Below are 26,545 nucleotides of genomic sequence, written 5' to 3'. Positions count from 1 at the left end.
TGCTGCACTGGAAACAGATGTGCAGGAAGCAGGCTGTTGGCGCATTACCTTTGTCTCTGCTCTGAAATGTTCTAGAACGTTGGCTGGAGGCAGAGGAATAAACAGAGAAGCTTCTGGAAAGGGTTCCCCAGCATCTATGTGATTCTATGATAGAATCCTAAGCAGGATGAGGACAGGGGTGAAAGCAACAGAATTCAAGTCGTTTTCCAATCTTCCCTTAGGGTAGAACAGGGTTTTTCCATTTCTTCAGCAATTCTGTGGAGTCTTTCATTTCCCAGCCTTGTACACTCCTCTCCCTCCCTTTTCAGAGCTTATTGGAGGTCTGTCCTGGCATGGACCCTCCTCCTCAGGAACAAGAAGTGTGAGGTGGAGACAGGCTAGGTTGGGACACAAGGTCCAGTGGAGTGTGTGCTCCAGCTCAGTGCTGGATCCTCAGCGCCCTGGAAGAGGGGCTCAGTGCAGACAAGCCAAAAAAAACTGCTGGACCACCGGCAACCCCCACAATGGAACCTATGCTGGCGATTATGTCCTAAGCAGATACCCCCATCCAAACTGGGGATGTAGGGCCTGGAAACTAGAAAATGCCAGGTCTGAGAGAGAGGAAAGAACAAGCCCAGCAATACACAGAGCTCTGTGTATTCAGAGGGAAGTTGGCAGGGTTGTGTTCGGGCAGAGAAACTCCGAGTGGTACAAAGGGACGTGCCCAGAGTGGAGAAATCATGCTAATTGTCTGCACCAGAGCTGAAGAACGCCACCCAAATGAAGAGAGAAAGGGGAGCCCTGTCCAGCGCCTCCAGGGCCCTGCGCCTCGCTCCTTTTGTCTACCTACTTCTGATTCAGCCAGGTAGGAGACCCGAAGGGTAAGAAACTCTAGAGAAAGGACCCCAGGCTTTGAAAGGAGAGGGAGGGGAGAGTGGAGGGCCTGAATGCTTTTGGGGTGGGAGGAGGGGAGAGAGCTCAGCGGTCGTGGGAAGCATCTCAGTGAATTCAGGCATTAGTGTTGAATGTATTTCTTCATTCCCTGTGCCTCCCGCACGGCCCCCCGGCTCGCTCCCCCAAAAGGCTGCATGACTTTGAAGCTCCCACGGCATTCAGTGCATCAGATGGAGGGCACTCTGCCACCGCTTATGGAATGACTTGTTGGCGTGGGCCAGTTCAACATTCTTTCCAAGGGATTATGGTGGGGCTTAGAGGGAGGGGCAGGGTAAATCTTGGTTTTGAGCCTCCTGAAACCCCTACTCCAGCTTCTGAGTATAGAACAGCATGGGAGATGAAAAGAAGCTTTGGAGATAATAAGTTTCCTGCTTTGGGATAGTAATCCCAATCTAACCATAATTCACTCCAAACCATAAGCACTTACTTCCTGTAGTGCCCCCTACCATCTCCTCGGAGAATTGATCTTATTTTAAATGATGCAGATTTTTTATGTGTACACACACACACACATGCATAATTCCAGAGAGCACAACAGATGCAGAGATCATTTTAATAAAATTCAGGCACTACTGTGAGTCAGATATGCAGATAATACACAGGAATCAGAAAGGTCACTTACCCTCATCCAGGAAGCTGTTTCTGGTGGTACAGGATGAGGGTGGGGGAATATCAGGGTGGTTTCCTGGTAGGAGGAATGCTTGCACTGAATTTTAAATGATGAGAAAAAAAGGTGGGAGTGGGAGTGGGCATTGTTGGGAAAATGGGCAAAGGGCAATAGCTTGAAATAGCATCATGTGTTTAGGCAGAGCCCAGCAGTTCATCATGCTGGAGAGGAAAGTGTGAATTGAGTTAGAAAAGAGCTTTGTACCATACTCAGAAGTCTGGCATATGATCTATAAGTGATGGATTGAGAAGGAGAATTAAATGATTTTTAGTTAGGAGATGGGTAGGGTCATAAGTAGCTTCAGATATCTCACTCGATCTTCAGTGGGGCATTGGAGGGGAAACTAGAAGTAAATAAGATAAGAAAGAAAGCTTGTTATTAGCTCTCTATGGCAGCTATTACAAGTAACATAAACTGTATGTCTTAAACATCAGAAAGTCATTGCCTCCCAGTTCTAGAAGCCAAAAATTGAGGATCAAGGTATTGACATGGTCATGCTCCCACTGAAGTTATTCCATTGTAAGACTATACCATAATTTATTTATCTATGGAGTTTTGTTTTTTAGGGTTTTGTTTTGTTTTGTTTTGATGCCAGGGATTGAACCCAAGGGCTTAACCACTGAGTCACATCCCCAGCCCTTTTTATTTTTTTATTTTGAGTCAGGTTCTCACTAAGTTGTTTGGGGCCTCACTAAGTTGCTGAAACTGGCTTTGAACTTGCAATCCTCCTGCCTCAGCCTCCTGAGCTGCTGGGACTATAGGCAAGCACTGGCTATCTATTCAATTTTAATAAACATTTTGGTTGTTTCTGAACCAACCCAACAAACTCAACCCCATTAGACTTTATGAATACAGTTGTTAAAACATTCTTGTATATGTCTCTTGGTAAACAGATATGCACATTTCTCCTAGGGAGACACCTTAGAGTAGAATTATTGACTTCTAGGGTGCATTAGTACATTTTCCATTACTGTGACAAAATACTTGAGGCTGGATAACTTTATAAAGTAAAGAGGTTGGATTAGCTCATGTGGCATCAGCTCAGCCCTAAACATTATTGAGAATGGGGGAGTAAGGAGGGAAAGATTATACAATGAGACAGAAAGCCATAAAATGACTGGAGGTCCCATGGAAACCATGTTAATCCTTCCAAGGGCACATACCCAATCCCTAAGAACCTCCCAAAGGTTTCAATACCTCACCACACTGAGGACCAAGCCTATAAAACACGAACACTTGGAAGAAAGCTCTTAAACTATATCCAAACCATAGCATAGAGTAAATATAAATTTGATTTTAGTAGATAGAGCACATTTTCAAAAGTAGTTGTATCAGTTTACACTCCCACCAACATATAAGAGTTCCAGGTGATCCATATCTTTACTAACAATCATATTTGCTTTTTCATTTTGGCCATCTTAATGAGTATTTCAATGGTACTTCTACGGTTTAAAATTGCATTTCCATGATAATTAATCAAGTTGAGCTTTTTTCATATTTTTATTAGCCATGTGGATATCCTTTTTGTGAAGTGCCTATTTCAAGTCTTTTGCACATTTGTTCTACTGATTTATCTGGACTTCTAAAAAATTACTGACTTGTAGGAGTTTTAAAAATAAAATTTTGACATGAGTCCTTTTATAAGATTAATATATTATTGCAAATATCTTCTCCTGTTGTATGGCTTGCTTTTTCACTTCCTAAATGGTGAAATTGTATCTTTTAATGAACAAAAGCTCTTAATCATATGTGCCTGGTCTATTATTAGCTTCTTTTAGAATTGTCACTTTTGTGTCCTAAGAGATCTGAGTCTTCCCTCAAGTTGTGGAGATATTCTCCTGTTTTCTTTTCAAAATGTTGTTTCCCCTTCCACATTTAGATGTATAATCCATCTAGAATTAATATTTGTGTAAGATGTGATGTAACACAAATTTGTTCTTTTTCTACATGGCCCAGAACTATTTAGTGGGGGTAAGGGTTTTCCCCACTCCACAACAGTGTTACAAATTGAGAGAGAAATTGCCATAAGTTGAGAGAAAATATTTAAGTCTGTTCTCTGTTCTCTTCTGTTATCTGTCTTGGTGCCATATCACCAAGTAAACCTCATGGGTTTTGATTAGTATCGTATTAAATTATAGAACAGTTTGGGAGAGCTGACAACTTAACAATAGTGATTGTTCTAATCCACAAACATGGTAAACCTCCATGGGCTATCTGAGTACATATTAGTTAGGTACATACTCCTGGATATCTACACTCTTTGGGGAGTAGATAAAAACTCGTGGTCTTTCTATTCCTGGATCTCAAAGGCTTTCTTCATAGTTTTTGTTTCCTGAATTTCTCCGACATCCCTCAATGATTGACACATTAAATGCTTTCACATTCTTGTGGTCCTTTGTAGGCCTCAACAGCATAATGACCTGAGAATACAACACAATAACACCAACATTCACACAATAAATGGTGCACCTATATAGTAATAATAGAGGAAGGAAGTTGTTTTCTCAGTCATCATTAGTTAGAAAGGATACTAAAAATCAAAAGCAGAGTCTAGTACAGTGGTACATTCCTGTAATCCCAGCAGCTCAGGAGCCTGAGACAGGAGGATGGTAAATTCAAGGACAGACTGGACAACTTAGAGAGATTCTGTCACAAAATTAAAAATACAAAGGACTGGGGATGTAACTCAGTGGTAGAGTGCCCCTGGATTCAATCCCCAGTACTGAAAAAAAGAAAGGGAAAAAAAAAAAAAAAAAAAAGCATATTTTTCCTTTTAGAGACAGAGCTGAGTGCTGCCCTTGGATTATTGTGTGCAGTTCTGGTTACTACACTTTAGAAGGAAGATAATAAAGCTGGCGAGCGCCCAGGCAAGGGTATCAATGATGGCTAAAGGGATTGAGGGATTTCTCTATGGAGAAAGACCCAAGCAAAAAATCCTTCAGATAAAAGGGTTGTAACTGCCCTTCAGCGTTAGAGAGTATGGAAAAGGTATATAGAGAACAAATCCAAGAATTCAAGTTTGGCACCACCCCACTAGCACTTTTCTTAAAAGTCAAATTTAAGACAAATGCTGTTAAAAGGAAAATTTTGCTCAGCACAGGAAGTCCGTAAAACAGAGGAAATGGTGATTTTCTTAAGGGAAGAAGCTAAAAGGGGCACGTGAGGCTCCGTGCAGGTACATGCTTATATTTTGAAGCTTGGCTCTCTTCCATGTCACAACAGGTCAAATTCCTACTTGAGGGGGGACCTCTGACTGAACCCAGCACTGCATTGTTTAGGTTGATAGGAACAGCTTGCTGAGATGTTGATTTCCTTTTGTTCAGCCTCTGGTGGGAACAGGAGACTTTCTACATAATGATACCTCAGAGACAATGATTGAAAGTTAATTGCCTCTACAGGTTGAATAGTCCTAGTCTCTTTTATTTCCACCCTGGATCTGAGTTGCTAGCCATTTCCTCATTTCTGTGGCCTGCTTTGGCTCCTGTCCTAGTTCCCTGTGTCCCTTGAAAGTTGTAGAACCCTGAACTTAACACAGATTTTGATTCTGGCTAGAGTCTTTGGAAAACAGTGTATGCTCAGTAAAGCAGTGTTTGTCAGCTTCTGAGAAAAACTGCTCTATTCACTTAGAAACGTGGGCATGAAACCCTTTGACTCAAGGGTATCCGCACGTTCACAGGCATAAGGAGGACCCCACCTAGAAGAGGGTAAGGCCTAAGGCAATCCTTAGTCTGCAGCTTCTCTAATTTTCCCCCTGAGAATAATCAAGTTTAAATTGGAAAAAAAAAAATCAAAATTGAGGGGGAAAGACATCACAAAAGGGCTCCTGGGACTTTGGAATGGGATAGAAAAAGTAGAAGCCAGGGAAGCTCAAGAGAGGCCAGAGACTATAGAAGGGAGAGGAAAATCCCTTCCAGGTGCCCTTGAGACTGGGAATGTCACTGCCCAACCTCCTGGAAGAAGGAAATAAGAAACCTCAAGGTTTGGGGCTTGGGATCTGTGTTAGTTTTTTATTGCTATAATAAAATATCTGAGGCTGTGTATTTTATAAAGAAAAGAGGTTTATTCAGTTCATGGCTTTGGAGATAGAAAGTCTAAACAGCAAGGTGCCAGCTCTGGCAACTGCCATCCCCCCTTAACTGTATCATATCATAACAGATGGAATCAGCGAGTATGTGCAAGTGGGAGAGATCACATGGTAAAATGGGAAGCCAGAAAGTGGGGAGGAGTTAGCTTTATTCTTTGGTAACAACTTACTCTATTCAGAATTAACTCAGGATTCCACAATACCTACTTTAATCCCTTGCAAAATCAGTACCCCCAATAATCTATCCAACTCCCACCTCTCAAACGTTTCAACACCTCTTAATACTGCCACATTGGTGACTAAGTTTCCATGCATAAACCCTTGGAGGACAAACTACATCCAGACCACAAACAGGATCATTACATAGCTTTGCTAAACTCTGAGAGGTCTCTCCACATATAAGCCTGATGTGTAGACCACAATGTTTTGGACAGTGTCTTGAGGAGGGCGGGGATAGATGTTCCCCAGCTATTGGATCACCACCACTGTGGCCTTTAGTGAAGCTCTATAATTTTTCTCAGGACTACCTCAAGTCATGCATACTAAAGCCTGTTTGCCTACTCAGGGAAATATAAAAGCTTGCTTTTCCAAATCAAGCAGACCTCACACTTGCTAAGTAGGAATACCATTTAAATAATCACAGAAACTAGAATTTGGAAGAAACATTGTGGATCATGTGACCAAATGGATTTCAGTCTGAGACAGAGCTTCAGGGTTTCCTACTAGCTCCCCAAGATATCAGGGAAGACAGAAGTCAGGTCCTCACTACTCCTTTACCAAAGTAGGTGAGCTTGAACCATATTTCATTTATTTCCATTATTATATGAGATTTTGTCGGAACTTTTACAAAAAATACCTGAAAAGAGTTAATTTTGTCCATTCTACTGCTATCAAATTAAGACTTCATTCCATAACAAGTATATAGCATTCAGATACACCTATGGCACCTGTAGTCATTAGAACAGTCTTTTCTGCTGTTAAGGTTTTAGGATTCTAACATACCTGGCTGGTGAAGGATCCTAGAATATTGGAGTTGGGAAAGCTTGAGAAATCATCTGGTCCTACCGCTTCACTATACAAAGGAAGAAAGCAAGGCCAAGAGAGGTGAAGCAGTTGCCAATTGGCCTTTCCTTAAACTTTACAGAGTCAAGGAGCTCACTACTTAACAAAGCACTTGTTCCCAAAATTGATTGAATGTGATTTGTAAATAAAATTTTCTTTGATCTTCACAACCAAGTTTTTAGTTTAGTTTGGGCCCTCTAGACAAAAGGAGAGGAATAAAAATGGAAAGATCCAGCTCAACTTCCTCAACTGCAGTAGTGAGGAGTGAGAAATAAGAATAAGAGGAAACTTCAGAGACAATGATTGTCAAAAGAAGCAGCTGGGGATGCCAAGGGACTGGAGATCTGGCATGTGTGTGTCTATTCAGCTAAACTCACTCCTGTTCCCAATTGGCATCCTCTCCAGAACATCCTCTTTTGGGTGGTTAGAATGTTCTACCTGGCCAGGTATCACCAATAAACAGCATTTGTTCCAAATCTCCTAAGCTCCTAAGAAGTCTCATCATATTGGATGTGTCCATGAACAAGACAGTAAAAACCCCAGAATCACTAGGTTGGAATAAATCTGCAAGACCATCTAACCTACTACTCATACTACCTATGGGGAATCTGAGCCCCAAACAGATAAGTCTCCTAGGCCAATAAGGCCCAAATCTCTGAGGCCCAATCTTGTGTTCTCTCTACACAACAATAAATGATATACATATTGTACTTTATATTCCTATGAATGTGATAAGGGAGTTATTGTTATTATTCTTATTTTATAAAAGAGAATAATGGAGGCTTACAAAGATTGCCCAAATTCACACAGCCTATAAGTGATAGCACCTAGTCTTGCAAGGTCCTTCTGACTCTAAACTCTTTGTTCTGCCCATCCATATCCTTCCTCTGTAAGGAATACAGATTGGGCCAGAGTTTGGGTGAATTCCCCAAACTACCTACCCAGTTGCAGGACTGTTCTGCATTGGAAGGTCTAGGTAGATACTTCATGTATCTGGGGTAAGGATAGGGGAGGTTCTTGGTATGACTGGGAAATGCTCATGTTGTCTTCAGGCCCATAAGCCCCCTCTTTATTGACACTGTCTTATGTGTGTCTTATGACACTCCTTTCCTTGTGAATCTATGTTCCCATGATATCTCCATCTTCCACCATCCCCGTCCCTGATCAAGAAGATATGACGTTTGATCCCCAGCACCGCAAAAAAAAAAAAAAAAAAAAAAGAAGATATGACAAATTCACCTTGACATCTAAAGAACTACAAACCTCAGGGGGTAGGAATTTCTGTCCGTCTTGCTCTTGACGTATCCTAAAGTTCATAGGAAAGGGCCAGGCACCTAGGAGCTGCTCAATAAAAACTTATATGAATGAAGTGAATGAAGTGTGGGCTAGGTGGACTCTTCTGTAAGGGGAAGGCAATGAGAAAAAGTGCCAGAGAGGCAGAAGGTCAAGTGAAAGAAGAACAAAGGGCCATGGGAGGAGCAGAAGGGCACAGAGCTCCTGTGGGAGAGATGGTACTGACAGAAGCAATGACTGGCAGGGAGTGACAGTCCCAAAGGGGTGAGGCTTTAGGAGATCGGAGGGCTTAAAGGTGGGAGTGGGCTAAGTAACTGAGGGCCTTACTCTATCCTCTCCACCATGGGCCTCTGTTCACAGACCCCCTGGAGGGGGTGAACATCACCAGCCCAGTGCGTCTGATCCATGGCACAGTGGGGAAGTCAGCCCTGCTTTCTGTGCAGTACAGCAGCACCAGCAGTGACAAGCCTGTAGTGAAGTGGCAGCTGAAGAGGGACAAGCCCGTGACCGTGGTGCAGTCCATCGGCACAGAGGTCATTGGTACCCTACGACCTGACTATCGAGACCGGATCCGGCTCTTCGAAAATGGTTCCCTGCTTCTCAGCGACCTGCAGCTGGCAGACGAGGGCACCTATGAAGTGGAGATCTCCATCACCGATGACACTTTCACTGGGGAGAAGACCATCAACCTCACTGTCGACGGTAAAGCATTCTGGCAGGGAAGGAGGCAGGACAGAAGACTGGGACGGGGTAACACACTAGCTAGACCCAGGGAAAACCAGCACAAAGGCTCTGAGGAGCTGAGAGTGAGCCACTGGGTGTTATAAGTTAAACTTAGAGCACAGCTAATGTGGATAGACTCCTTTTACATGCCAGAAACTATTCTAAGTGCTTTGCATGTGTCGACTCATTTAATGCTTATAATAATCTAAGGATAGTTAATGTTATTCTCCCAGATGGAGGAAATTGAGACACAGAAGGGTTGAATAATTTGCCCAAGTTAACAAAATTAACAGAGCCCAAATTTGAGCCCAGGGAGTTGGGCCTAGGTTATTCTAATAAAATATTTTCCAGGTGGGGTCAATTTAAGACATCAAACCCCAGTGGTTGCTAGGTGCAGTGGCACACACCCTAAAATTGCAGGTACTTGGGAGGCTGAGACAGGAAGATGGCAAGTTCAAGGCCAGCCTTGGCAATTTAGCAAGACCCTGTCTCAAAACAAAAATAAAAAGGTCTGGGGATGTAGCTCAGTGGTAGAGTGCCCCTGGGTTCGATCCTAAGTACCTAAAAAGAAAAACCGAAACCAAACCAAAACAAATAAACACACACACACACACACACACACACACACACAGAGTGGTGTTGGAAAGGTGTTTGGGAAGACAGGGATAAAAGCAGATACCATGGCTGTGTCATTTAGCATTGTTTCCCCTGGGCCTATTAGGTAACGAATAGTGAGTGAATGAATGAAGAAATGAAAGATGGGAAAGAACTAGCTGACGATCCCTGAAAGGTTTTCTTAGCCTACAGAAGGTAATGAATAGTGAGTGAATAAATGAATGAATGAATGATGGGAAAGAACTAGCTGATGATCCCTGAAATGTATTCTTAGCCTACAGAAGGTAATGAATAGTGAGTGAATAAATGAATGAATGAATGATGGGAAAGAACTAGCTGATGATCCCTGAAAGGTATTCTTAGCCTACAGAATGAGTTATGGTATGGTGTGTCAGAAGATAGTTAAGAAGGGAAAGGGAGAAACTTTTTAACCCATGACTCAGTTTCCTCCACCTTTGGGGCTCAGTGCCCATTTCAAGGCCACAGGTGTTAGTGGCTTCAACCACTGTGCTGGAGCTGAGTGAGGCCTTCACCCTGAACTGCTCTCATGAGAATGGCACCAAGCCCAGCTACACCTGGCTGAAGGACGGCAAGCCCCTCCTCAATGACTCGCGAATGCTCCTGTCTCCCGACCAAAAGGTGCTCACTATCACCCGAGTGCTCATGGAGGACGATGACCTGTACAGCTGTGTGGTGGAGAACCCCATCAGCCAGGTCCGCAGTCTGCCTGTCAAGATCACCGTGTACAGTGAGTCTCACTGCCCGCCCCAGAGGCAGGTGCCCACTGAGACAAAGAACATCCTAGAGAGTGATCCTGGAGGGAGAGAGAGGGAGCGGAGATGGGTCAACTAGCAACAGGTGGGAAGAGGGCTCTGTGCAAGTTCCACTATCAGTCAGTCATGCTACCTGAGGGTCCTTCTCGTTTCCTTCCACTGCTCTCTCCGCCACATCTGCTGCCCCTCTGAAGTCTCTCTCACCTCTCCACTTCTCTCTACATATAGGAAGAAGCTCCCTGTATATCATCTTGTCTACAGGAGGCATCTTCCTCCTTGTGACGTTGGTGACAGTCTGTGCCTGCTGGAAACCCTCCAAAAAGTCTAGGTAACTCTTCAAGTTCCATACCCTGAGCACTCTGGTCCTTTCGTCCATTTCAACCCCAAGCTCTATTATTTGTCATCATCATCATCATCATCATTATACAGGGGCACTTAACCATTGAGTCACATCCCCAGTCTGATTTTTTTTTTATTTTGGAGAGGCCACTGCCCCAGCCTATTTTCTTAAGTCTCTCTAAATTCCTTACCTCCCAAGATTGTATACCCCTTCCCAGGAGATGTGCTTTTCTATTGTGCATGAATCTGCATCTTGTGCTCACCACTTCTGACCAACTAGTGCTATTCATAATAGCTTCACTTGCTGAGCATCTTTTTTTGGGCCAGGCACTGTGGCTGATGTTAGCAAGCTACCTTTTAGTTCTAATTACCTGCAGTTTACAGATAAAGACACTGAGACTCAGACTGGACTGAAGACTTGCTTACAATCAGAGTGCTGGAGACAGCCTTAATGCAAACCTAGATGTGACCCATTTAAAAGCTCATGGACTCCCTCTTACTCCCACCACACCCATCTTCCTGTCATAAGGTTTCTTTAATGGCCATCAGAACCAGCCCCAGCCCCAATCTTTTTCTGCTCCTATTCAATACCTGTTTTTGGTGGGGGGATTGGATTGGTTCATAGGAAGAAGAGGAAGCTAGAGAAGCAAAACTCTCTGGAATACATGGATCAAAATGATGACCGCCTGAAACCAGAAGGTGAGCCCACTCACCTATGCCATGGGCACTGAGAGCAGTGGGATGCTGGGAAAAGGCAGAAATGGGTAACAACAAAGTCAGCTCTGCTGGATCCCTTCCTCCACCAACCTGCTCCAAGACTTCAGAGTAGGGAGAGGCGCAGCCAAGGTAGGACCTCAGGTGTTCAGATATGTTGTTGGTGGTGGTAAGGTCTTGACTAGCCACAGGGAGCAAAGAGCATAGGTGCTGGTTGGTGGAGAGGGTTTGTACCTGGCTGGCCACCCTATTCTTTCCACTGTGCAGCAGACACCCTCCCCCGAAGTGGAGAACAGGAACGGAAGAACCCCATGGCCCTGTATATTCTGAAGGACAAGGTGAGCAGCTCTGTAGTGGGTATCTCGCCCCGCGCAATGCAGTGAACTCCTACCACATTCTCGAGATTCTTACCATATTAGTATACCTTTATAGCACTCGGAATATTTGTGAAACCTTTGCGTCATGCCTGTTCTAGAGATTGAAAAATAAGGCTGAGCAGGGTGAAAAGACGTGCACGGTATTAAAAGAGGAAATAAGTAGCAGATATGGGTTTTAACCTAGGTCTTTGGACACCAGTTCTGGAGATTTCCCCCACTATTCCATGTCTAGGTCCCAGGCTGTCGAAGACAGATGGAAAGAGGAAAATATAGGGACGAAGCACTCTATGCACGTCAACATTTCCTGCGCACCTATAATGCGCCAGACCCCATGCTAAGTGTGATGTGTTCCAAGAAAAACCAAATCCATGTATGCCGCCTTCCAGGAGATAGGAGTGTGGAGGAAACTGGGACTCTCTCTCAGTGTCCCAGCGCCCTCTAACCCCAGGCGCACTTCCCAGATTGGGCCGGCTGTCCTCTGACCCCTGCAGGGCGTGTATTTGCAGGACTCCCAGGAGACCGAGGAGAATCCCTCTCCAGAGTCTCGGAGTGCGACAGAGCCCGGCCCGCCCGGTTACTCCGTGTCGCCGCCTGTGCCTGGCCGCTCGCCCGGGATGCCCATCCGCTCAGCCCGCCGCTACCCGCGCTCTCCAGCGCGCTCCCCGGCAGCTGGCCGAACGCACACGTCACCACCTCGGGCTCCGAGCTCGCCGGGCCGCTCGCGCAGCGCCTCGCGCACACTGCGGACTGCGGGAGTGCACATAATCCGCGAGCAAGACGAGGCCGGCCAGGTGGAGATCAGCGCCTGAGCCCGCCAGGGACCTCTGCAACGCGCCCAGCCCCTGCAGCTCACTGCCAGGGGTGAGAGACCGGGAAATCCCGGCGCCCCAGGCCAGGGTAGAAGGGAAGGCCGGGCGGGGAGGCGTGTGTGAGCATGCGCAGACGGGGGTTCGCCGCGGAGCGGTGAGGGTGATCGGATGGTGAAACTGGGTTGCGTTTGCTCTGGATTTACAGGCTGTGTTCTCAGTGGGTGTGGGTTGTTCCCTCTTAGGACCATATAGATAATTACATTTATGGCCCAGTCCCTGAAAGGGTCTTATGAAAACTAACATCAGTAACCTAACCCGCATGACTATCCTGTGCTATTTCTAGGGAGATCGTTTGATTTCCACCCACCTCCCTTTCCTCCAAAAGAGCACCTCATGGTGTTTTGTTTTGTTTTGTTTTGTTTTTTCTTTTTTGACAAGCCCAGATTGGATAGGCAATTTGCCCCAAACGCACGACAGTCCTTAATTAAGAAGTCCAATTGCGGGGTGGGTGGGGAGGAGAAGTTCGATGACTCTGAGCACGGAGGAACATTGTGAAGGCAACGTTTTAGGACCTGAACTCTAGCAAGGGCAAGGCACTCAAGCCTCCGTACTTGTCCTCTTTTCAAAGCCTCCCTCGGTAGCATGCCATGACAAACATTCTTTCTGTTCTTGTTCATGAAAAGAGGAGACGGGTGGGTTCATTCCTACAGAAAAGTGCATGCCCACTCCTCTGACCCATTAACTATATCAGGTGGGGAACTGTTTTTAACACCTCACACTCGGCCTTCTGCCTGACTTCCTTACAAAACAAGCCTTTCAAACAATCATCATCCAGGAAGGTTCTTGAACTCCCTCCAGCTATTAGAGAATAATGGGGCGGGGAGACACTGTGGTGGGGTGGAGGGGAGAAGCTGGTTGCTTCCCAGCATGTCAGGGTAACAGCGATCCAACTCTTGGCTTCCTGCGCCCACTTACCTGGCTCCAAGATGCACAGATCGCAGTCACTGAACAAGGCAAACTCCTTAATCATACTAACATCTGAATATGGAGAAGCTGAGCCACTGTGTAGACAGACCATGCCCAGGCCACTGCTTCTTAGGATGGTTTGGAAGAGAGGCAATAATCTACCATGTGAGGAGAGAAGACAGTGAAAAATTTGAAAGAGAAGGAGGCATTTTCCTGGATATCGGTCCTCTCCTCCCTAATGCCCCCAGGGGTCCTAGTACGCCCTGTCGCTTCCAACTCCTAAATTCCAGCTCTGAATTTCCACCATCCCAATCCCAAGGCCCTTATACCCAGGTCATCCACACAGGGGCACACTTTGCCCTAGCCCCAAGGGCAATAAGATTTCTTGTTTCCCCCCTCTCTGCTCTCGGTCCACAGTGTGTCTCTCAGCTTCCTGTCCCTGTGTACTTCCCCAGGCTCATGGGAGCAGGTGTGTCTTTGCAACTCCCCTTAGCCAGAACCCATCCCTTAACCTTCCCCAGTGCTTCATCATGAGATAATGCATGGAGAGGAAGATTGCTTAGGCAGGTGGGAAATGCAAGACTTGAAGAAGGGGATACCTGCTGGTCAGCCCTGAGACATAGGGATGGAGATTAGGATGAGATGAGTGCACACCACACCCTGGTGCTGAATCCCTGAGGGGCGGCTTGCCAGGCTCAAGCCAAATCTGCCTTAAATTGGGAGGGGAATAAGTAAGGAAGTATTTTTTTTGTTTTTGTTTTTGTGTTCTGTTTTGATCTTCATCTTTGTATTACTGGCATCTAGCAGAGTGCCTAGCACATACTGGATGCTCAATAAACTTTTGATGAAATGACTTTATTCTGCTTAATCAAGGAGAATAAAACTTAAACATAATTTCCTTTTTCTCTTCTCTTTCGTCATCCTTTACCCTCTTTTTAAATCCCAAATTGTCCACTCCAAAATCATCCCTCATTCATTTGTTCAGATGTTCTTTTATTTATTCAACAAACATTTATCTACCATGAACCAGACCCTGTACTAGACAGTGGGGCATAATGGCATAACCTTGCCATGACCTCTACTCAGAAGACAATCTCATGGAGGAAGACAGATGAGGAAGTAGATTTTTATAAATAAAGTGTGTAAAATGCAATGACAAAAGGAGATTCAAGTTGCTCTGGAACACATAGGAAGGTCACCCTACCCACATTAGGGATTGTCAGCAAAGGTATCTTGAAGAAAAACAGGTTTGAAGTTAATCTTAGAAGGTTAATATGAAGGATGAGAGGACACATTTCAAACAGAAAGAGAAGCATATATAAAAGCTTGGGAGCCCGCCTGGTTGTACACACTTGTAATCCCAGTGACTTGGGAGGCCGAGGCAGGAAGATCCAAATTTGAGGCCAACCTCAACTTAGTGAGACTCTGTTAAAAAAATAAAAAGGACTAGTACCAAAGAGGGAAAAAGTTGGGGGGTAGAAGACACATGGAGAATTCAGGATACTAAACCATAGCAATGGATGAGATTCTTTTAGGAGATTATATAAAGTGGAAAGTGAAGTTTAAAGATATATCTCTGATGATAGATTACAAGGACCTCACCAAGGAGGCTAAAAGGGCATAACCCCTGAGATAAGAAGAAATTTAGGAGATAATGGCATCCAACAATCAAAGAAGAGGGCTTCCAGAAAGAGGGAGCATCCAGGACTGCAGAGGGGGGTCACATATGAAAAGGAATTAAAAGTGCACATTAGGTAGAGTGATTGCCAAGCATGCAGGAGGCCCCTAGTTTGCTCCCTGACACCCTAGAAGCACACAAAATGCACATTAAATTTGTCAGCAAGAGGATCATCGATCAATTTAGCATAAGTAGTTTCAGTCATATAGTGGGAGTTAAAACTGGATTGCAATAGGTGAGAAGTAATTGACATGTGGAACTTTTGCTAAATACCCGAGGGGTCTTCCTGTTTCAAAACAACTAGGTCTTGCTTAAACTATATTTGTGTTTTATTATTGACCTGTGAGAGATGGGGGAAATTTCCAAGGGGCCAGAAACAAAACAAAATTAAGAAGTTCAGCAAGTTCAGAGTACTTTGTACTTGTAAAATGTGGGATTGCCCTGGGGCACATGTTTATATTGTCACTGGAATGAAAGACTAGACTTATATAGCAACAAGAAGTTGGCAAAGCAATTGTGTTTTTTTTTTTTTTTTTTTTTTTTTTGGTGGTGGCGCTGGGGATTAAACCCAAGGCCTCAAACATGCCAGGCAAATGCTCTAGCACTGAGCCACATCCCCTGCCCTACAATGGCAAGGTGGGAGAATCAAACTGAGTTTCCTGAATTAAGATGGTACCCAGAAAGGGGTCCCTAGTTGGTATCATCTCACATTCTTAACAAATAAAAATGCACATACTCCCTGAAGAAAAACTCATAAAATTTTCACAGATTAAGACCAACCGAAAATGAGTTACAAGTAAAGGTCATTAAACACACAAGGAAACAAATCACCAAGAATGAGTGTCAGAAGATCTAAGAAGCAATAGATTTAAATGTCTGAAGCCTTGAGATACTGAAATTATCAGAGAAATAAGGTAATTACAGAATACTTAAAAAAATAGAATACAAAATTACAAAAAAATGAAAAATAAATAAGAGACCATAAAAAGTGATCAAATTTGAAAAGGAACAGTAAAGAACCTTTATAAATTAAAATATAAATTATGAAATAAGAATGTAACTGAAAGGGTTATATGGCACATTAAATACAACTAAAGAGAGGGTTAGTTAACTGGAATGAGTCTGAAGAAATTATTCAGAATAAGGTACGGTGAGACAAGGACATAAAAGATACTTTTAAAAAGAGGTTAAGGGTATATATAATTAAAAGGTGATAAATTTTATAAAGACCTCAAAGGAGAGCACAGAAAGAATGAAAGGGAGGCCATATTTTAAGGTTAATGAATGAAAATTTGCTAGAACTCATGACAAAAATACATAAACAGAAAGGTTAACAAACAAGAAATATAAAATGATGTCCACATCTACAGAACATGTACTAAAAGTAGAGTATACTAAACACAAAAAGAAAAATCTTAAACAGAAAAATGGACTTGTACATTTAGAGGACAATAATGGTGAAAATCATCAGGAAGTAAAATAATCATCAGGAAGTAGAATAATATCTTCAAAGCAAAAATAATTAGTATTGTACTTAACAAAAAAAGTTTCAAATATGAGAATAAAATAAAGGTAATATTTTAAAACTAGGAGTTTATATTAACAGTACAGGAACTTCTAACAGACGTATATGACAAGAAGAAGAAAAAATTTCCAAAAGAAAGGTTTGATATGCAAGAAAGAATGGTAACCAAGTAAATTAGTAAATAGATAGGCAAATCTAAATAATGCCTTATAAAATGATAATAATATCTCATTTGCAATTTTCAAAACCTGGCAAATAAAAGATAGAAAATTAATAGAACTTATACTGGGAGGGACATTATGAGAATTAAACTATCCCAAGGTTCTTGAACCCTTTGGAAAGGGAGAAAAGATATTAACTTCATATTTAATTAAATATTCAGGGAAAATTATTACCATAACCACTAAAAGAATAGAATGAAAATGTGCAGGCTCCAAACCAATAGAGGAAAACAGATTAAGAAAACAAACACAAGTTCAATTTTTTTCCAAGTCAAGAAAAAGGAGAGACATAGAAAAGTGGGGTAATAAAAGCCAAAAATGAAATGACAGAAACAAGGCCAAATTATAACTGGCTTAAATTTGCCAATTAAAACACAAAGATCTGCCAGAGTATATTTATTAAAATCTAGCCACATGTTATTTAAATGACATACATCCAAAATAATAATTTGGAAAAGTTGAAAATAAAGTAACAGAAAAGGTATGCCAGGAAAATACTAAACAGAAGAAAGTTCAGGGAACTATTAACATAAAACAAATGGACTATAGGACAAGAAGCAGCATGACCTTACTATTTCTTGGTTGCCTGAGAAAGTGCTGGCTTATTCTTTATCATTACTAACATGCTTTTTGCATTATTTTGATTTTGTTACTATAATAAAACACCTGAGGCAGGCTTTATAAAGAAAAGAGGTTTATTCAGCTTCCAGTTCTTGAGGTTTAAGGGCACGTCACAAGCACTGCTGAGAACCTCATGGTGGATGGCATCATAGTGGTGAGAATGCTTGCAGGAGTGAGAGATTATATCACCAAACAGGAAGCCAGAAAGAGACTCAGGGGTCAGGCTCTGGCTTTTATAACAACCTGCTCTCAGGAGAACTCACTCCAGGAGACCAGCATTCTCATCTGAAGGCAACACCTCTAATGACCTAAGGACCTTCACTAGGCCCCACCTCTTAACATACCTCACCTCCCAACATCACCACACTGAGGACCAACCCTCCAACACATAAGCCCTCTGTATTCATGGGTTCCACAACCAGCAGATTCAACCAACTGCAGATTCAAAATATTCATAAAGTAGATTACATCTGTACTAAACATGTAATACTCTTTTCTTGTTATCAATCTCCAAACAATACAGCATAAAAACTATTTGCATGGCATTCATATTACACTAGCTATCAAAAAATAATTTTTAAGCATATAGGAAGATGTGTGTACATTATATGCAAATATTATACCATTTTATATGAGGGACTTGAGAGTCTCAGAGTTTGGGATCAGAGAGGCCTCTTGGAATCAGTTTCCCATATATACTTAGAGGCAACTGTAATTAACCTCAAAAATATATGAAAAAATTTAGATAACATTATAGAAGAAAATTTACAAATCTACATTTACAGTGGAAGGTTTTAGTGTATCTCTCTTAATTACCAATTTGTCAAAATAGACTTAAAAGATAGTAAATTTCAAAGTACAAGCTTGGCTTTCTGAAAATAAGTAAAAATTGATACCAAATAAAAAATATATATTCTTCTGAAGAACATATAAAACACTTTCCAAAAGTTGACCATTTGGCTCAATATTGAAGAACTGAGATCATACAGACTATATTCTCTGACTAAAAATTAAATTAAAAATCAATAACTAAAAATTCATATAAAATTCAAGTTATTTAGGTTTAAGAACACACTTCTTAATAATTTATGTCAAAGAAGAAATCACAATAGAAAAATTTAAAATTTAAATAAACCACAATAAAACACTATGTATCATAACCTGTAAGATTATAAAATTTGCAAGATGCAGAAAAAAATGTCATTAAGAAGAAAGATTTTAACTTTATATTCTTATGTTAACAAAGCAGAAAGGCTGCAAATTTAAAAGCAAAAGCATCCAACATAATGTTACAACAACCCAAGAAAGTCAAAGGAAGTAGAATAGAAGAAATAATAGAGATAAATCAGAAATTAGTACAATAGAAAAAGAGTGATGGTACAGCAGATCGACAAAACCAAGTATTAGTTCTCTAACAAGATTATTTAAAATGTTAATCTCTGGGAAGATTGAAGGAAGAAAAAGAAGGAACAGATATAAATAATATTCTGAATAAAAAGGAGAAAAATGATCCAGTGCATATGAAAAGGAGAATAAGAGGACAATATGAACACAATTTCAAACTTAGACAAAATGGAAAAATTTCTAGAAAAAAATTATCTTACCAAAACTGACTCAAAAAGAACTAGAAAGCCTGATTGATCTTCTAACTATCAAAGAAATTGAATCAGAAACAGAAATTAAAATCTTACTACAAAGAAAACATCAGCTCTGAGAACTGTACAAACATAAAGGTGTGGTATCAAACTTCAGGTTTAAACTGTTGGAAGCATTTTAAACAGTCATTTCACACTAGATTGTGTAAGGATATTGGCTGTGATGAGATGCACTGCATTATTTTTTTCAGTAGTGAATTTTATGAAACCCTCTTCCCATTCAATAGACATTTGTTAAAAGAGCATTGTCGTTGGTGTTGACAGGGGAATGTGTGCCTTCATTGTATTTGGGCCTTATATATTACACTTTTGAATTAAATTAAATGTGCCTTGAAAAAAAAGAAAGAAAACATCAGCTTAAATGGTTTTATAGGTGAGTTTTATCAAACATTCCAGGAGTGGATGATTTTCATTTTACACAAACTTTTCCAGGAAATATAAAAAGAGTAAATACTCTTGAACTCATTCAATGAGGTCAGCAAATCTCTGACATTAACATGAGACAAGCAAAGAGAAAAAACATTACAAGTCAATCATGAACATAAGATGTAAAACAGCTCAATGACAACATAAATAAATTGATCCAAGAATGTGTAAAAGGGGCATCTATCATGATCAAGCTCTATGCCAGGAACGCAAAAATAATTTAACATTAGAAAATTCATAAATTTTAGCAAACTTTAACAAAATTAAGGAGACAAACTTTCTCAATAGATGCCAAAAAATCATTTGTAAAATTAAATATTTAATAGTGATTAAGAGCACTTACCAAACTAGAATAAAGGGAAATAAACAAAAGGAAACTTTTAAAACCTGATAGTGTCTACAAAAATAACAGTGAACATGATACTTAATGGTGAAATGTTAGAAGTGTTCATTTTAAAATGAAGAAATAAATAAAGATGCAATCACTCCCATATTCAATATCATACTGGTAGAGCAAGAGTAACAGTAGTATAAATATTGGAAACAAAAGCCAAAAGTGCCTTTATATTTTAATTATGTGATCTTCACATGGCAAATTTGAAACAATCAACCCAATTATTAGACATACTCTCAAGATATCTCAGTTTTCTTGCTGTATAAAAAATCACCTCAAAATTGAGTGACTTAAAACAATGACAATTTTATTTGCTTACAGTTCTTTGTATCAGCTATTTGGCCTGGACTCAAATAAGCAATTCATGTGCTGTTGCTGCCTAGGGTCACTTATGAGACCATATCATCTTAACAGCTTGAGCTGGAGCTGGATGCCTACATGGCCTCCCTCACATGTCTGGTGATTGTGCTGGCTGCAGGCTGGTAGGTTTAGGAGTCCCCAACTACAAGTCCATCTCCGCTCTCTGTGGCTAACCCAAGCTTTTTCACATGGAAGTCTCAGAGTTGTGTACCACAAGGCAAAAGAGTAAGCCTCCAGGTCTCTTAAGGTTTGGTTTTGGTTTCTGGGACATCACTTTTATTATATTCTGTCGATGAAAGCAATTCACTAGGCCAGCCCAGCTTCAAGGCGTTGAGAAAACCATTTTCTTCTTGATAAGAGGAAATATAAACATTGTAAAGGGACAAGCATAAAGGATGGCAAGGATTATTGCAGCTATCTTTGCAAATAATCTACAACACAGGTTTAACAAGTTAATTATAATATGTGTAAGATCTACATAGAACAAATTACAGAACTTTATTGAAAGAAATTAAGAAGATCTAAATAAAAAAGAGGCATATATGTTTATGAAGAAGACTATATTATAAAATGTTGGTTCTTTCTACATCTTCAATCAATTCTAGTAAAAATTTTAAAAGGTTTTCAAGGCATTTGACAAGCAGAAGACCCAAAAATAGCCAAGACACCCCTGAAAAAGAAAGGAGGGAAATAGCTTGAAGTGAGGATTTTGAATGGTCTTATCACAAAGAAATGATTGGGGCTGGGGAGATAGCTCAGTTGGTAGAGTGCTTGCCTTGTAAGCACAAGGCCCTGGGTTCAATCCCCAGCACCACAAAAAAAAAAAAGAAAGAAATGATTGAGATAATTGAAACCTACATATCCTGAGTTGATTATTACACAATATATAAACACATAAAACCTCACACTGTCCCTCATAAAGATGTACAATAATTGTTTGACAATTTAAAAGCACATTTATAAAAAGAGAAAGAAAACAATGACATATTTTAAAAAGAAAAAAGGTGAGAAGAGGATCATCCTACCAGATAACAAAGCTTATTATACAGCTCTAAAATTTGAGATAATGTGGTATTAATGAAGGAATAGACTAGTGAACAAGATATATATCATATATATTTGGTATATATAAGATATATATGTATATATATACATATAACTATATCTATATATAGATATATCTGTATGTGATATATCTATATAGCTATATATAGATATGATATTATATAGATATTATATCTATGTATAGATATGATATCTACCATATAGATATGATATCTATATCTATAGATATATATGATATATATAGATAGATCTATAGATATATATCAATATTTGATGTATGATGAAGGATTCATAGCAGGTCACAGAGACTAAGCAATAAATAGTGCTGGGATAATTTGTTGCCACCTGAAAAAGTGTATTCCTATTCAAGCCATATAAAATAATCTATTAGTGATATATCAAAGACTCGAATGTGAACATTTTAAACTTCTAGAAGAAAATATGGGTTAACTAATTTTTACTTTCCTGTAGAGGAGGTTTTTAATAATAGAAATAACATACTAAATGTAAAAATAAATATTAATGTATCAGCAGGAAAATTAAGAACTTCTTTTATATAGTACAGAAAGAAAATATCAGGCCAAACTTATTTTTGCAACATCTCTATTCCTGAGAGAATTATTATCCAGAATATAAAAACTCCTGAGAGTTACTGAGATAAAAACAAATAAGTAATAGAAAAATGGGCAAAAAAAAAAAAAAAGAAAGAAAGAAAGAAAAATGGGCAAAAAGTAGAAAAGGGTAGCAAAAGAAAAAACACAAATGGTAAAAAAATACGTGAAAAGACACTCAGTCTTATTATTTTTAAATGAAATAAATGCAAATGGGACAACTATAAAATACTATTTCATGTACTAGACTGGTAAAAGTTTAAAAGTCCACCAACTGTTCTAAAGATGTGCTTTAAGGTCTTCGATACAACTACTTTGGAAAACAATTGGTCAGTATTCTCTAAAGTTGAATATTAGTATGACGCAAGGCCCAGAAATTCTGCTTCTAGGTTTATTTCCTAGAGAAACCCTTAAACATTAGAATTATACTGGGAGATTATTTTATTTAACTTTATGCTGTTAAATCAGAATACCTAAGGCTAAATAATTTATAAAGAATGGAGATTATTTCTTACAGCTTTAGAAGCTAGAGAGTCCAAGGTCCAGAGGTCTATATCTGGTCAGGCCTTCTTGCTACATAATCCCATGGTGGTATAAGGACAAGAGAGAACATGAGAGATGGACTCACAGCCTCAAGTCCTTTTATAATTGATGTTAGGCCCCACTCCCAACAATTGCATTGAGAATTAACTTTCTAATGCATACTTCTGAGGGGATATATACAAACCAAAGCAGAGTTGTATAAAATAAAGACACAAGGCAGCACTGTTCACAATAGAAAAAGAACTACTTGATTAGACACTACATAGAAAGGAAATTATTAAAGACATTCTTCTGCAAAGAATCACAGAATGCACTTTCTTCCTTATAGCACCCAATTCAGGGCAAAGTCTTGCTTTCTTAGATCATTCTCAAAATTATCCAGTCATACCACCCATCCTATAATGGTTTCTTTCTAACAACCCTCTTACTGAAACACTGCACAGTTCCCCATGGAATGCACACTCTCTAGCTGTAAGAAACAATAAACCCAACTTGTTCAACACCAGGTGTGTTTTGGTGGTCTTTGACTGAGAGTTATTGACAAGATGAACAAAGTATACTAACTGATTTCCCTTCTTTCTAGACATGTGAGCAGATGGTTAAATATTGATATTAGCCCTTGTTCAAATCGTCAAATGGATGTGTTTGCTGTAGGTGTGACCCACAATCATTGGTGTTTAGAAAGTGGAGAACGTGTGAGGTTTAGGGTATTGCATGTGATTTCAGGTCCCAGGGAAGGACCAGGCACTAGGGAATAAAAATCGTGCCAGCGAAGTGCCATCAGGCAATTTTTCCTGCCAGCAAAGCAGGAAGTACAGTGTCCTCTCTTGACTCCATTTCCCTCCAGCTTTTGGCATCTTGAAAGAAAGATGAGCATTTATAGACATTGGAACCAATCAAGCCCAAAGAAAAGAAAAGAAACAAGAAGATAAAAACGGATTAGATCTCAAGGTTCCAAAATGGCTAGGTATGGTTGGGACTGGCTGTGGTTATACTAATCAGGGAGACGGGTATGCTGCCCCAGAATACTTAAGGACAATTCAAACAGGTCTTGTGTTTTCAACACACTTTTATATCCACTATTTGTAAGCCTCATGCAGACATTTTATAAATGACAAAATGGGTTCAGAGAGTTTATACAAATTATTCAAAATCTCTTGGTCCATAAGATATAGAAGCAAGACCTCATCCCCCTTGAGTTCATTCCTTTTACCGTGACAACTTGGCCAACTGGAACCTCCAGCTGCATATTCAGAAAACACACCACAGGAAGTCAGAGAAGCCAGGAACCGGATGAAGAGGAACTTCCTCTGAAGGGTCACTCAGAAGAGCTCCTGACCCTTCTCTCTCCTCCCTCTTACAAACAACTAAGGAGTTATTCGCAAAAATACAAAACGCTACAACTAGGGTTGAAGAAAGGTAGTTGTTAAACTGGCCACTAAACCTTCATAGCCTAAGAATAGTCTCTCTGAAATAACAAGAGGAAGTGGCTCCCATCCATCCACATCATCCCCATGACTCACGCAGTCAGCTCTTCCTTAGCGTGTGGAAATGAGACAATCGTGGTGCTGATGTGACAGGTTGCTAGAAATGGGCATTGTGACCTCTGGGAGCCATCCAGACAAATCGCCCTGTTGGGAAGTTCCATTGGCAATCACTCCATGTATCCCTGAATGTCCTGGATGTCTGGACTCAGTAAGGAGAAGTAACCCTAATGTCCTACAGTAAAGGCTCAGAGTGATTAGCCCTCCTCTTCAGTTCTTAGCACTTGACTCTTCAGAGTCTGGGAATAGGGAGTGGTTGTTCAGAAGGCTATCTCTAGGCATGGGACAAGTGGCTGTGGTGTAGGGACCATTCCTCAGCTGCCACAGTCTCTGGGGCTCCATCCCTATGGCATAGCACCAGCCTCACCTTGTCTCACCTGTCCGTTCTCACTCAGCTGAGGACAGGCTAGCGATGGATTTGAATTTCTTTGAGACTTGTCTTCTTTTGCCTCAGGGGCAATACAAAGCATCTTTCTGGATTATAGAAACTTGAGTAAAATGAAAGCTTAGAGTTGTTTTAATTTGCATTTCTCTAATTACTAGAGACATTGAACACTTTTTCATATGTTTATTAATTGCCTGTGTGTCTTCTGCTGTGAAGTGTCTGTCCAGTTCCTTGGCCCATTTATTGATTGGGTTCTTTGTATTTTTGGTGTTAAGTTTTGTAAGTTCTTTATAAATTTTGGAGATAAGTGCTCTATCTGAAGTGCGTGTGGAAAAGATTTTCTCCTGCTCTGTAGGCTCTCTCTTCATGTTCTTGATTGTATCCTTTGCTGAGAATAATCTTTTTAGTTTGAATCCATCCCATTTATTGATTCTTGCTTTGATTTCTTGTGCTTTGGGAGTCTTGTTGAGGAAGTCTGATCCTGAGCCATAATGATGAAGATTTGGGCCTACCTACTTTGTCTTCTATTAGGTGAGAGAAGAATGGAGGAACTTTGGATTATGTAGAAGGGAATGAGGGAGGCATGAAAAATGGTGGAATGAGACAGACATCACCACCCTATGTACATGTATGATTACACAAATGATATGAATCTACATCGTGTACAACCATGGAAACAAAATGATGTACCCCATTTGTGTACAATGAATCAAAATGTAGTCTGTAAAATATTTTTAAAAAAATAAATAATAAAAAAAAGAAAAAAATTAAAAAAAAAAGAAACTTGAGTAAAATCAAATTGCATTAACTATCAGCAGAGAACTTGGTTAGTCTGCAATGTAGAAGCAGGAGTGACTTTGAGGAGGACTGTTCACAGCAGAATTCTTGCTGGGGGTAGCAAGGGTTTCAGCAGCTCTTGAAGGGTCCTTACCTGTGAAATTCCAAGTTGGTCATAAGTAAAGTAAACCCATCTGCTCCCCCTGACATCCTTCCTTGTCTTTTCCATGACTGACTTTAGTGTTTTGATGAGTTTCCTTCATCAATCTGGCCCCATAGATCCTTGACTCTGAACCCCACTCCACTCTGCCTGCCACATATAGACCCATGCTCAAGTCATGGACTTGGTCTCTCCCTTATCATTTCCACTTCTGAAATCTCACTTTCTATTCTCTGACTCTAGTTTCTATCCTTCCAGCTGTCACTCTGTTACATTCATTCTGCCTGTTCTTAATGTTGTGGAAGCCCCTAGTTTGTAGAAACCATGGTGTTCTGTTGTTCTGATCCTGTCTTAACTGGTCTTGATCTCAGTTTGAGGGAAAAGAGAAGTGAAAGAGGCCTTCCATTTGGTAGGCTGTGAGGGTTGAGGCTGGCCCTGAAGCCTGGCTGGGGAGTGGGAGGAAGGGTGGGAGCCAGCTGGGTTAGGGGCCCTGCGGAGAAGCTGGTCAGAACAATTGAGAACAAAGGCTGGACGCTCTTCCGCTGAGCCCTAGAGCCTGGCCTTGGCTTTCCCGTGAACAGCTCCAGGAAATGGCTGAGATTCCAGATTTGGAAGGAAGAGACCTGTAAACAGGAGCTGGGCTCTGAGACGGGGAGAGCAGTCTCTCCAGGTTGTGGGGAGGGGCTGACATGGCAGACTGGGAAAATGCAGAGCCATAGTTTCTGAGTCTTTCCTATCTTCTGGTCTCTTCTGCCCCAGCCCCATCTGTCCCTGGGGAAATGGACCATGGAGTGGCCATCCACTCCTGCTCCCTTGCACGTAGTTTCCATGACCCACAGTCCCACTGCCCTCTGTCCTCAACTTCTTACCACTGTGTCCTGTGTTCGCCTCTTAGTCTCCATTCCACTCTGGCATGTGGCCACCTGGATGCAAAGGGTTAAAGATTGAGATTCAAGAATAAGGCTTCAATAGAATTTTAAGGTTGAAGGATTAAAAATGTGGGTAGACTTATGGTGTGAGGATTCCCTTTAAGAAATTCCAAACCAGACATGAGGTAAACCTTACGGCTGAAGTTAGGGTCAGGGGTCATGACCAAAAGGTGGAGGTCAGAGAGTTTCTCGCCTTTAGTCTCCTCCCAGTTCTCCAAGGCACTGAGGGCCAGGCAGGAAGCATCGGTTTCCTCAAAGCCGCTTCCCTACTGGGGCAGAGTCTCAGTCACAAACAA

General features: G+C 41.0%; 1 protein-coding gene across 2 annotated transcripts; it reads left to right on the top strand.

The window, feature by feature from the left end:
• The first annotated feature begins 400 nt into the window (after positions 1-400).
• On the top strand, positions 401-14,252 carry Hepacam (hepatic and glial cell adhesion molecule). Of its 2 annotated transcripts, none has more exons than XM_047519539.1 (7): positions 401-844; positions 8,400-8,741; positions 9,844-10,125; positions 10,379-10,478; positions 11,115-11,188; positions 11,474-11,541; positions 12,087-14,252. In XM_047519539.1, the coding sequence occupies exons 1-7, from the start codon at positions 760-762 to the stop codon at positions 12,387-12,389; spliced, it is 1,254 nt and encodes a 417-aa protein (XP_047375495.1). In that variant the 5' UTR covers positions 401-759; the 3' UTR covers positions 12,390-14,252. The 2 variants fall into 2 exon arrangements, with proteins under 2 accessions (XP_047375495.1, XP_047375494.1); XM_047519538.1 differs by having other exon boundaries at positions 11,471-11,541.
• The last annotated feature ends 12,293 nt before the right edge of the window (positions 14,253-26,545 follow it).

The sequence above is a fragment of the Sciurus carolinensis genome, chromosome 11 (genome assembly GCF_902686445.1).
Source record: "Sciurus carolinensis chromosome 11, mSciCar1.2, whole genome shotgun sequence".
NCBI classification, from domain to species: Eukaryota; Metazoa; Chordata; class Mammalia; order Rodentia; family Sciuridae; genus Sciurus; species Sciurus carolinensis.
The sequence above is the reverse complement of the archived record's forward strand: the minus strand, read 5'-3'. Positions and strand labels throughout refer to the sequence as shown.

Excerpts from the sequence above, each read along its gene's own strand:
- Hepacam (XM_047519538.1), top strand. The coding sequence starts at position 760 with ATGAAGAGAGAAAGGGGAGCCCTGTCCAGCGCCTCCAGGGCCCTGCGC. Across the intron at positions 845-8,399 it reads CCTACTTCTGATTCAGCCAG|ACCCCCTGGAGGGGGTGAAC; the intron begins GTAGGAGACCCG and ends CTCTGTTCACAG. Across the intron at positions 11,542-12,086 it reads TGTATATTCTGAAGGACAAG|GACTCCCAGGAGACCGAGGA; the intron begins GTGAGCAGCTCT and ends GTGTATTTGCAG.